Genomic DNA, 12,745 nt, shown 5'->3' on the forward strand with positions numbered 1-12,745 from the left:
GCACAGGGCGCCAGTGGCGAATTTGCCAATCTTGGTATTCTCTGGCAAATGCCAAACGTCCTGCACGGTGTTGGGCTGTAAGCACAACCCCCACCTGTGGACGTCGGGCCCTCATACCACCCTCATGGAGTCTGTTTCTGACCGTTTGAGCAGACACATGCACATTTGTGGCCTGCTGGAGGTCATTTTGCAGGACTCTGGCAGTGCTCCTCCTGCTCCTCCTTGCACAAACCTTCTTGCCACAGCTCGCATTGATGTGTCATCCTGGATGAGCTGCACTACCTGAGCCACTTGTGTGGGTTGTAGACGCCGTCTCATGCTACCACTAGTGTGAAAGCACCGCCAGCATTCAAAAGTGACCAAAACATCAGCCAGGAAGCATAGGAACTGAGAAGTGGTCTGTGGTCACCACCTGCAGAACCACTCCTTTATTAGGGGTGTCTTGCTAATTGCCTATAATTTCCACCTGTTGTCTATTCCATTTGCACAACAGCATGTGAAATGTATTGTCAATCAGTGTTGCTTCCTAAGTGGACAGTTTGATTTCACAGAAGTGTGATTGACTTGGAGTTACATTGTGTTGTTTAAGTGTTCCCTTTATTTTTTTGAGCAGTATATATATTTCCTCACAAGCACGTCTCTATAGCCCTACAACAAGAAAATGCTCATCCAGAGACAGCGCTCTTAGTGGCCAGTGATTTTAATGCAGGAAAACTGAAATGTGTTTGACCTAATTTTTGTCACCTGTGAAACTAGAGGGAAAAAACTGTAGATCATTTGGCAAATCTGACCATAACTATATCCTCCTGATTCCTGCTTAGAAGTAAAACTCAAACAGGCAGTACCAGTGACACACTCAATTCGGAAGTAGTAAGATGAAGCGGATGCTAAGCTACAGGACTGTTTTGCTAGCACACCTTGGAATATGATCTGGGATTCGCCGATGGCATTTAGGATTTTACCACATCAGTCATCGGCTTCAGTAATACATCCACACAGTGACCGTATGTATTATCCCAACCAGAAACCATGGATTTCAGGCAACATCCACAGTAATTTAAAGGCTAGAGTTGCCCCTTTCAAGGAATGCGACACTAACCTGGACGCTTATAAGAAATCCCGCTACGCACTCCGACGAACCATCAAACAGGCAGAGCATCAATACACAACTTAGATGGAATCCTGCTACACCAGCTCTGATGCTCGTTGGATGTGGCAGGGCTTGCAAACTATCACGGTTTGCAAGGGGAAACCTAGCCAAGAGCTGCCCAGTGACACGAGCCTACCAGACGAGCTTAACCTGTCTGGGGTATGTGGGACGCTAGCGTCCCACCGGCGGGACACACTGCCAACAGCCAGTGAAATAGCAGGGCGCCAAATTCAAAACAACAAAAATCTCATAATTCACATTTCTCAAACATACACCATTTTAAAGATGAACTTCTCATTAATCCAACCACATTGTCCGATTTCAAAAAGGCTTTACGGCAAAAGCATAGCATTAGATTATGTTAGGACAGCACCTAGACAAGAAAAACCACACAGCCATTTTCCAAGCAAGGAGAGGCGTCACAAAAACCAGAAATACAGCTAAAATTAATCACTAACCTTTGATGATCTTCATCAGATGGCACTCATAGGACTTCATATTACACAATACATGCATGTTTTGCTCGATAAAGTTCATATTTATATAAAAAAAAACATTTTACATTGGCGCGTAATGTTCAGAAATGTTTTGCCTCCCAAAACATCCGGTGAATTAGCACATTAATTTACAGAAATACTCATCATAAACGTTGATAAAATATTAAACTGTTATTCAAATAATTATAGATACACTTCTCCTTAATCCAACCGCTGTGTCAGATTTTTAAAAAAAAACTTTACAGCGAAAGCACACTTTGCAATAATCTGAGTACAGCGTTCAGACACAAAACCAAACCCGCCATTTTGTGGACTCAACAAAACTCAGAAATAATATTATAAATATTCACTTACCTTTGATGATCTTCGTCGGAATACACTCCCAGGGATCCCAGTTCCCCAATAAATGTTCATTTGTTTTGATAAAATCCATATATATGTCCAAATACCTCCTTTTTGTTCGCGCGTTTGGTTCAGACGAAAAGTCAAAAAGTTACATTACAGTTCGTAGAAACATGTCAAACGATGTATAGAATGAATCTTTAGGATGTTTTTATCATAAATCTTCCATAATATTCCAACCGGACAAGACCTTTGTCTTCACATGTGAGTGCGCGCCACTGAGCTCATGTCATTTTCTCCCTCATCTACTTCCAGGAGCTCTTATTCTCTCCCTATTCACAGTAGAAGCATGAAACAACGTTCTAAAGACTGTTGACATCTAGTGGAAGCCTTAGGAAGTGCAAAATGAACCCTAAGTCACTGTGTACCGTATAGGCAATCACTTGAAAAACTACAAACCTCAGCTTTCCACACTTCCTGGTTGGATTTTTCTCAGGTTTTTGCCTGCCATATGAGTTCTGTTATACTCACAGACATCATTCAAACAGTTTTAGAAACTTCAGAGTGTTTTCTATCCAAATCTACTAATACTAGGCATATCCTACCTTCTGAGCCTGAATAGCAGGCAGTTTACTACGGGCACGCCTTTCATCCGGATGGCAAAATACTGCCCCCTACCCTAGAGCAGTTAATGCCTTCTATGCTCGCTGCGAGGCAAGCAACACTGAACCATGCGTGAGAGCACCAGCTGTTCTGGACCACTGTGTGATCACGCTTTCCGTAGCCGATGTAAGTAAGACCTTTAAACACGTTAACATTCACAAGGCCGCAGGGCCAGATGGATTACCAGAATGCATGACCACCATAGACCACCAAGAACACCAACGTAACCTGTCTAAATGACTATCACCCCGTAGCGCTCAACGGAAGGCCCAAAAAATTCTCGAAGACTCCAGCCACCCAAGCCACAGACTATTATCTCTGCTACCGCACGTCAAGCGGTACTGATGCACCAAGTCTGGAACCAACAGGTCTCTGAACAGCTTCTACCCCCAAGCCATAAGACTGCTAAAACAGATTGCTAAATAGCGAAATAATAGCTTCCCGGACTACCTGCAGTGACCATTTTTTTGCACTAACTCTCTTGCACTGACTCTATAAATACACATTGGAGACTCTCACATACTTACACTGACACACACACACACACACACACACACACACACACACACACACACACACACACACACACACACACACACACACACACACACACACGCATACTGACGCTACACCCTCACTCACACACACACACACTGAGAAGGGAAATAAAAGCTTTGCTTTGTTATAAATTCTCTTTGACTTCATCTAGGAAACATTGCAGATGCACCATGGCCAACTCTTGAGTTCCAGCTCAATAAATGTTAGGTATGTAGAATCGATTGTTGTTTATTATATTTTTATATGCAGCAGTGTATTGTTAATTCCTCACAGAATCAGCACTGTGTAGCTCCTCAAGTTACAGTAAATTAGGCTGGTCCCAGATCGGTTTTTACGATGTAGGCCTATGGCCAACTCCTATGGTCTTTACTATTAGCCTGGTCCCAGAGCTGTTTGCGCAGTATGACTCCTAATGTCTTTGTCAATGCAAATAGGAGTTGACTATACAGCACAAATAGATCTGGAACCAGGCTACACAACTCATCCAGTGAAAGAGACTGGTTCCATAAGGTGCTGTGGTGTGCCAGTGCGTTAGTATAGCCTCAGCTAGAGGACTGATCACAGACATTCATCTAATCTTAGACATATACAGTCAGACACGTCGGCGTCTGTGTGTGTGTGTGTGTGTGTGTGTGTGTGTGTGTGTGTGTGTGTGTGTGTGTGTGTGTGTGTGTGTGTGTGTGTGTGTGTGTGTGCGCACACGTGTGTGGCAGATACCCAACAGTGTGTGTGTGCAAGTTGTGTGTGTGTTTGTTAGTGAGTGTGTGCTGCAGACCCTAGCCGAGTATGAATGAGCAGAAATGTAAGCCCCGTTGCCAGTGTGTGTGTGTGTATGTTTCTCCTCTGTTGATTTAATACCCGTAACAGTGAAATGTACACAGAGCTGTGTTTGTGCAGGGCTGAATAAATCACCCTCGCATCCGTGTAAATCGCTCTCAAGCCAAATACTCTGGCACTGTGCTGACAGGCTTTTATCCCCAGACAGACAGACATAGTGTGTGTGTGTGTGTGTGTGTGTGTGTGTGTGTGTGTGCGTGCGTGCGTGCGTGCGTGCGTGCGTGCGTGCGTGCGTGCGTGCGTGCGTGCGTGCGTGCGTGCATGCATATGTATGTAAGTGTGTGTGTGGCCAAGCCCAGGTCGCTGCCTACCTGCCGCATGGATCCGTGTGACAAGCATGAGAGAGAGAGAGAGAGAGAGAGAGAGAGAGAGAGAGAGAGAGAGAGAGAGAGAGGCTGGAATAACCCTGTTTTTCATGGCCAGACTAGGGAGAGTTGGTGGTGGCAGTCAAACCATGGCAGAGTGACGGCAGAGCCCGTCGGTGGCCTTGACCATAAATAGTTTGTGGTCGACCCTGGTGGTCCCTACACACACCGTCACTTGCAGACTCACTCCATGTCTATTGCTGTGCTTCTTTAGTCGTGCTGTACATACATTATCTTCGACATGAGAGTTGAATTATAGCTTTATGTTTGCTTTGCTTTTCTTGCATCAAAGTTTCAACTTTCAACTCCAACATGCTAATACTGAGGCCTCCATGTGAGGCCTGTCTGGACTGCCTTTTTGGGATGCCTGTCTGGGCTCCCTGTCTGGTCTGCCTGTTTTGGCGGCCTGCACCCCACATTGAATCCACATGCTAAGCACTTAGTGCTTCCAGGCACAACTTTGTTTATTAGGAGTTGTAGGAAGATGTGGGGGGAAACAGAGTTGGCACAGACGCTGGAGTTTAATGCCCTACCAGATCATCTGTGTTGCTGTAACCACACACACAACGTAATGGTGGGTAAAACATTCAGACCACCAAGATGATGAAAGTCATTACGACTGCACACACACACATTTAATTATTTCCCCCATGCACACTCAAGATGACCAGCTATGAAATAATACTGTATCACAGTCATGGAACATGTGCAAAACTCCCTGATCCTTTGTAGTCAGAGTTTTGCAAAGAACATGTCATTCACACTTCTATCTACACCCATTGTGGTTCTGGAAAGTTGATCTCACCCAACCTGACCCAGAACCAGATCCAAACAAACCCCATCGGAGGGTCTGTTTTCCCCCTCTCAGACCCAGATCCAGACTAGCCCCAGACTGTTTTCCCCCTCTCAGACCCAGATCCAGACTAGCCCCAGACTGTTTTCCCCCTCTCAGACCCAGATCCAGACTAGCCCCAGACTGTTTTCCCCCTCTCAGACCCAGATCCAGACTAGCCCCAGACTGTTTTTCCCCTCTCAGACCCAGATCCAGACCAGCCCCAGACTGTTTTCCCCCTCTCAGACCCAGACCCAGACTAGCCCCAGACTGTTTTCCCCCTCTCAGACCCAGATCCAGACTAGCCCCAGACTGTTTTCCCCCTCTCAGATCCAGATTAGCCCCAGACTGTTTCCCCCTCTCAGACCCAGACCCAGACTAGCCCCAGACTGTTTTCCCCCTCCCAGACCCAGATCCAGACTAGCCCCAGACTGTTTTCCCCCTCTCAGACCCAGATCCAGACTAGCCCCAGACTGTTTCCCTCTCTCAGACCCAGATCCAGACTAGACCCAGACTGCCCCCCCCCTCCTCTTCACTTACAGGGATCCTAATTCTAGTAAACAGAGCAGCAGCGTCACATGGAGAAGAGAGGATAGTAATTTTTTCAGCAGACCCTGCCACTTGTTTTGATAGTCATTAAAGAACACTACGGGAGATTCATATAGAGCCTTCCGGGCTCCTGGTTCTCTGGCCCCCTCACTCTCTGGCCCCCTGGCTCTCTGGTCCCCATCCCCCTGGGTCCCAAGCCCCCTGGCTCTCTGGCTCGCTGGTCCCTAGCCCCCTGGGTCCCTAGCCCTCTGGCTCCCTGGGCCCCTGGCTCCTTGGCTCTCTGCCCCCCTGGACCCCTAACTCCCTGGCCTCCTGGCTCCCTGCTGTCTGGCTGTCTAGCGTTCTGTGGCCCCCTGGGTCTCTGGCCACCTAGCTCCCTGGCCCCCTGGTTGGAGGTATGCAAAATGTCCCTTCCCTGGTCCTTTCTGTGTTTCTCATTCCAGACCTGCCGCCCTGTAGCCTAGCCCCTGGTCTGTTAACACTAGGGGTCAAACAGGGAGAATTGATGATGCGGAAAAGGTCAGATATTTAAAAATAGACTTTACAGGGCGTGGGGTTTATACATCCTGCAGCAAAGGTATTTCCTGGGATTTGTCCTAAAGGCCATGGTGGACTATAATAGATTTTATCTGTAATTTGGGTGTTGGGAATTTTACTTGGAATATTGTTCTACAGGAAGTGTTACTACTATGTAACTGATTAAGTTTCCTGAATGGCTGACATGGCAACTCGTGGTGATGATCTGGTTACATGTCACCATTTAGCCTAGATGCATTATTTATGATGAGGCCAGAAATCACAAATGGATTATGATGAAGCATAGAATGGAATTGAAATGATATCCAGTGATTCTGAATGGCTCTGAAAATAAGAAGATTACAGAGATGAGTAGACTGATATAGTCCCTCCCTCTCCTGTGGAGAGATGTAATAATCAGGCCACTGCTCATCCACTCCTCCTCCATTATCTAACTCTGTTTTTCATAATGTGAGATCATCTATCTTCTGGTCCAGAGATAATTCTCTTAAAGACATGCTACGGAACTTTGGCGACTACTAAACCTTTTTTAAACCTCCCGCTTTGGGCTGGATGTGTCCATGTGTAGTTCATACATGCATAATCTATGATCAGAATTACTGTCTTTCCTCAGTGAGCCACGAAATCACTCGTTTGAAAACAACTGTAGATGCACTATTGTAAAGTGGTTGTTCCACTGGATATCATAAGAGGAATGCACCAATTTGTAAGTCGCTCTGGATAAGAGCGTCTGCTAAATGACTTAAATGTAAATGTAAATGTAAAACTGTGTTTCTGGAAGCCAAGCTGCGCCATTTTCCCTACATTTTCACCTCTGTGTCACAGCCCCCTAGCAATTCGAGTTCTAGCCAATGAGCTTCAGCCCCTCACCATTTGAGTGACAGCTAGAAAGAGTCACATTATGCACACACAGCAGAGCGGGAGAGAGAACAATGACATGGTGCACATATCTGCACATGTGTGACGTAGTACGCAATTTTCGGTGACCAGTCATGGCTCATGAGCACTACTTTCAGAACTACTGGTTAAAAAGTATACAAAAGTACCGGAAAATCTCTTTAACATGATCTTCCAGCGCAGGAGAGTGCACAATACTCACTTCTACACTGCAGTGAGGAGTGAATTAGATTCCAGTCTGGAGGTGTTTTTCACTGATATGTGTTGCGTGGTTAGCAGCATAAACAAACATACTCAGTAATGACCAAGCAGACGTTCTCAATTAGGCCCTGCACGAGAGAAGAGGAACGCTACAAAGACAGAAACTGTCCCTAACTCAAGTTTCAAGTTTTAATGTCACGTGCACAAGTACAGTGAAATGCCTGTCTTCCAAGCTCTAAACCCAACAATGCAATAATCAATAACAATGTAATAATAAAAACAACATACGGTAGAACAAGAACGCACAAGAAATAAAAATAAGAAATAAGAAGAACACGATAAAGTAAGTAAGATATATACAGGGTCAGTTCCAGTACCATATTTACAATGTGAAGGGAGACTGGAGTGATAGAGGTAGATATGGATAGGGGTAAAATGACTATGCATCAGGATATATGATAAACAGAGTTGCAGCAGTGGTATAAATTAGTCAGTATAAATGTGTGTGCATGTTATGTTAGTGTTAGCAAATTAAGGGTGTGAGCGTGTGTGTGTGTGTGTGTGTGTGTGTGTGTGTGTGTGTGTGTGTGTGTGTGTGTGTGTGTGTGTTGGTGTGTCAGTGTGCGTGAGTGTGTAGAGTCCTGTGAGTGTGCATAGACAAAAAAAATCCACTGCAGCCACATCGATGAGGATGGGGGCGTATTCGCCCCCTTATTTAACAACTGTCTTGGTGTGTTTGGACCATGATAGTTCGTTGGTGATGTGGACACCAAGGAACTTGAAACTCTCAACCCACTCCACTTCAGCTCAGTTGACACATTGAGGGAGAGGTTGTTGTCTCTGACCTCTTCCCTATAGGCTGTCTCATCGTTGTCGGCGACTGTTGTGTCGTCAGCAAACTTAATGATGGTGTTGCTTGCTTGGCCACGCAGTTGTGGGTGAACAGGGAGTACAGGAGGGAACTAAGCACATAACCCTGAGGGGCCCAGTGTTGAGGATCAGCGTGGCAGATGTATTGTTGCCAAGAGGTGTTTAGTCCCAGGGTCCTTAGCTTAGTGATGAGCTTTGTGGGGACTATGGTGTTGAACGCTGAGCTGTATTCAATGAACAGCAATCTCACATAGGTGTTCCTTTTGTCCAGGTGGGAAAGGGCAGTGTGGAGTGCGATAGAGATTGTGTCATCTATGGATCTGTTGGGGCGGTATGTGAATTGGGTAGTGGTGGTTTACCTACTCGTTTACGAATTCTTACATGGCACCCCACCCTCCTCCCCCTTTTCTCCGTATTTTCTTTACGCTAATGATGGGGATTTGGGCCTTGTTTTGACAAAGCAGTATATCATTCACGTCGGACTCATTAAATACATTTTTTTTGTCCAGTTTGCGGTGAGTAATTGCTGTTCTGATGTCCAGAAGTTATTTTCGGTCATAAGAGATGGTAGCAGCAACATTATGTACAAAATGAGTTACAAACAATGCGAAAAAACTAACAAAATAGCACAGTTGGTTAGGAGCCCGTAAAACGACAGCCATCCCCTCTGGCGCAATTATTATCCTTCCCTAGCACTTTAATGGCCATGCTCACACCTCCCAATCTTACATCACGGATGCATCCCAGGTAGCTAACAGACATTTTAGTAGTCAGCACCTCACCACCTAATTCCAGTCTGATTTCAGAGGACCTACACAATTTAGGTCTGGACCCAAAAAGAATTGTCTCAGTTTTTTCAGTTTTACCTAAGTGCAGAGATTATTATCTCCAAGCCATTTTCCAATGTTAGTAAGCTCTGTGCTAAGTATACTCTCTAACATAGTTTTACTTTTGTGAGACACTTAAAGTGTTTCAAAAAGACGGCAAGAACAAGCATCTTTCATATTGTTCATATACAGTAAAAAACAGAAGAGGACCAAGCTCGCTCCCCTGTGGAACGCTACAACTCATTGGTTTTGCCTGAGACAGTGAACCATGAACCTCTACTACTTGCTCCCTACCTGACAAATAGGACAAAAAATACCCAGCCTAGAGGGATACTGCTTAACCCCAGTGCCTCCAGTTTGGAAATTAGGAGACAGGTTAACTGTATCAAAGGCCTTCTGTAGGGCCAGCAGTACCATTCCACAGAGATTTCCCTCATCAATCTCTTTCCTGATGAAGTCAGTCAAGTAAAGTAGACATGGATGAATGTAGTATGCTTTTCTAAAACCTGACTGTTTGTTGACAAATTCATACATTTGCTCAAGTACAACTCTCTCCATGATCTTTGATGTTATACTGAGAATTGATACAGGTCTATAATTTCCAGGGTCAGACTTTGTCTCTTTCTTATGCAGAGGTATAACTTTAGCTTGTTTAAAGGCCTTATTCCTTGCTTGGATAGATTCCTGAATGTCATGATTAAACCAAGGGCTAGATGTCTGCTTTACCCTGACCCATCTAATGGGAACCATCACATTCACCACATCAAGGAATCTACATTTAAAGGCTTTCCCGGCACTGTCTACCCCTACACTATCCAGTACAGGTGACCAGTCAATTTTACCCACTTGCTCTCTAAACATTTCAACACAGTATTTTTTGAGTCCTCTGATTCCAAAACAGTTTTGTGACACTTAATATATATCTTTAAAAACCATCCTTGTGCAAAATGTATTTCCTTCACCAGGGAATCTGTACAGTTTGACAACACAAGTTCGAGATCTTCATAGAATGCATTCTGATTGGATCCTTCTTGGATCCCGGCCGGAAAGAGAGGGAAAAGTTGAACCGGGTAAACAGCAGGGCCCATCTCGCTTGCCTGAAGTTGAGGCGCTTGGCGCTGTGGAGATGCTCCAGGTTTTTGTGGTTAGTCCACACAATGAACGGATGTTCCGCCCCTTCCAGCCAGTGCCTCCTTTCGTCCAACGCCATCTTCACTGCGAGAAGCTCCCGATTCTCTACATCGTAGTGGTCTCGGAACGCCCGGTCAGCGGCAGAGAACCACGTGAACGGAACCTTGGTAGAGGTGAGTGCAGACAAGGGGGAAGCCAGGGTGCTGTAACCCCGGGTAAAGCGGTGATAAAAGTTGGCAAACCCCAGGAAACGTTGCAGCTGCACCCAGGATGTAGGCTGAGGCCAACCCACCACCGCTCTCACTTTCCCAGAATCCATCTGGACACTCCCAGCAGAGATGATGTAACCCATAAAGAGGATGGTGGAGCGATGGAACTCACACTTCTCCGCCTTCACAAACAGCTGATTCTCCAAAAGGCATTGAAGAACCTGCCGGATGTGGAGCATGTGTTCTTGGGGGGAGCAGGAGAAGACGAGGATGTCATCAATGCAGACGAAGATGAACTGGTTCAACATGTCACGGAGAACATCATTTACCAGAGCCTGGAACACATCAGGGGCATTGTTGAGGCCAAATGGGAGTCCCCAATGTAGGTCTCCATAGCCTTGGTCTCTCCAGTCCTGACAGAGAGTACAGACGTCCCCGGGAAAACGTGGTGCTAGGTAGAAGGTAACTCAGTCATTGGGTTGGTGCAGCAGAAGCGAAGTGGTACCGAGCCTTGCTGAACACCTCCCAGAGGTCCTGGTACTCTGCGGGGATGGTGGGGAGGTCCGGGGCACCATCCGTGCCCCCAGGAAGACATCCCGGCGCAGGTTGCACTGACTTCAGACAATGGCGTGGCAGAACGGACTTCAGGCCATGATGGCACCAGACCCAGTTGATGAGAGAATTGTGTCACTCGAGCCAGGAGAATCTCAAAACCATGGGAATCTGAGGAGACTTGATGAGCAGAAATTGAATAGTCTCGCTGTGATTCCCTGACACCCGTAGGTTGATGGGAGTGGTATTATAAGTGACCTGGCCTATAGAGCGCCCATCCAGTGCTCTAACATCTATGGGAATGGAGAGCGGCTGAGTTGGGATGTTCAGCTCGGAAGCCAGGGTAGCGTCCAAAATGCACTCATCGGCCCCAGAGTCAATGATGAACCGGAGAGATTTAGACTGGTTTCCACACAGCAGAATGGCATGAAAAGAGTGCGAGCAAGGGAAGCAGAAAAGTTCTCTCTATGGCCCACCAGAGTACTCGCTCCTACCGGTGAGCCTGGTCTTTTAATTAACCTGTTTGGGATAGGGGGCAGTATTTTCACGGCCAGATAAAAAACGTACCCGATTTAATCTGGTTACTACTCCTGCCCAGAAACTAGAATATGCATGTAATTAGTAGATTTGGATAGAAAACACTCTAAAGTTTCTAAAACTGTTTGAATGGTGTCTGTGAGTATAACAGAACTCATATGGCAGGCCAAAACCTGAGAAGATTCCATACAGGACGTGCCCTGTCTGACAATTTATTGTCCTTCTGTAGCCTCTCTATCGAAAATACAGCATCTGTGCTGTAACGTGACATTTTCTAAGGCTTCCATTGGCTCTCAGAAGGCGCCAGAAAGTGGAATGAGATGTCTGCAGTCTCTGGGCTAAGTACAGCAGCTCTGTTTGTTGCTGGCCTGCCTGGGGACAGTGACACTGGAGATGCGCGTCCACGAGACTCCTCCATTTTTTTCTTTCAGTCTTTAAATGAATACAACGTCGCCCGGTTGGAATATTATCGCTATTTTATGAGAAAAATAGCATAAAAATGTATTTTAAACAGCGTTTGACATGCTTCGAAGTACAGTAATGGAATATTTTGACATTTTTTTCACGAAATGCGCTCGCGCGTCACCCTTCGGATAGTGACCTCAACACACGAACAAAACAGAGCTATTTCAATATAACTATGGATTATTTCGAACCAAAACAACATTTGTTGTTGAAGTAGAAGTCCTGGGAGTGCATTCTGACGAAGAACAGCAAATGTAATCCAATTTTTCTTATAGTAATTCTGAGTTTAGTGAGCACCAAACTTGGTGGGTGTCAAATTAGCTAGCCTGTGATGGCCGAGCTATCTACTCAGAATATTGCTAAATGTTCTTTCGCCGAAAAGCTATTTTAAAATCTGACACCGCGATTGCATAAAGGAGTTCTGTATCTATAATTCTTAAAATAATTGTTATGTTTTTTGTGAATGTTTATCGTGAGTAATTTAGTAAATTCACCGGAAGTTTGCGGTGGGTATGCTAGTTCTGAACATCACATGCTAATGTAAAAAGCGGGTTTTTGATATAAATATGAACTTGATTGAACAAAACATGCATGTATTGTATAACATAATGTCCTAGGAGTGTCATCTGATGAAGATAATCAAAGGTAAGTGCTGCATTTAGCTGTGGTTTTGGTTTTTGTGACATATATGCTTGCTTTGAAAATGGCTGTGATTATTTTTGGCAG

The 12,745-nt window shown here is 45.4% G+C and overlaps 2 protein-coding genes across 2 annotated transcripts in view; both read left to right on the top strand.

Annotated features, from left to right (window-relative positions):
- Nucleotides 1-5,751, top strand: part of LOC123724587 (putative uncharacterized protein DDB_G0290521) — a 47,473-nt gene extending 41,722 nt beyond the window's left edge. The window contains exon 3 of the mRNA XM_045688756.1: nt 5,281-5,751. Coding sequence (XP_045544712.1) covers nt 5,281-5,751 — 471 coding nt within the window. The remainder of the gene's footprint in view (nt 1-5,280) is intronic.
- LOC106561627 (prickle-like protein 1) overlaps nt 1-12,745 on the top strand; it is a 66,773-nt gene that overhangs the window by 3,710 nt on the left and 50,318 nt on the right.

The sequence above is a fragment of the Salmo salar genome, chromosome ssa10 (genome assembly GCF_905237065.1).
Source record: "Salmo salar chromosome ssa10, Ssal_v3.1, whole genome shotgun sequence".
NCBI classification, from domain to species: Eukaryota; Metazoa; Chordata; class Actinopteri; order Salmoniformes; family Salmonidae; genus Salmo; species Salmo salar.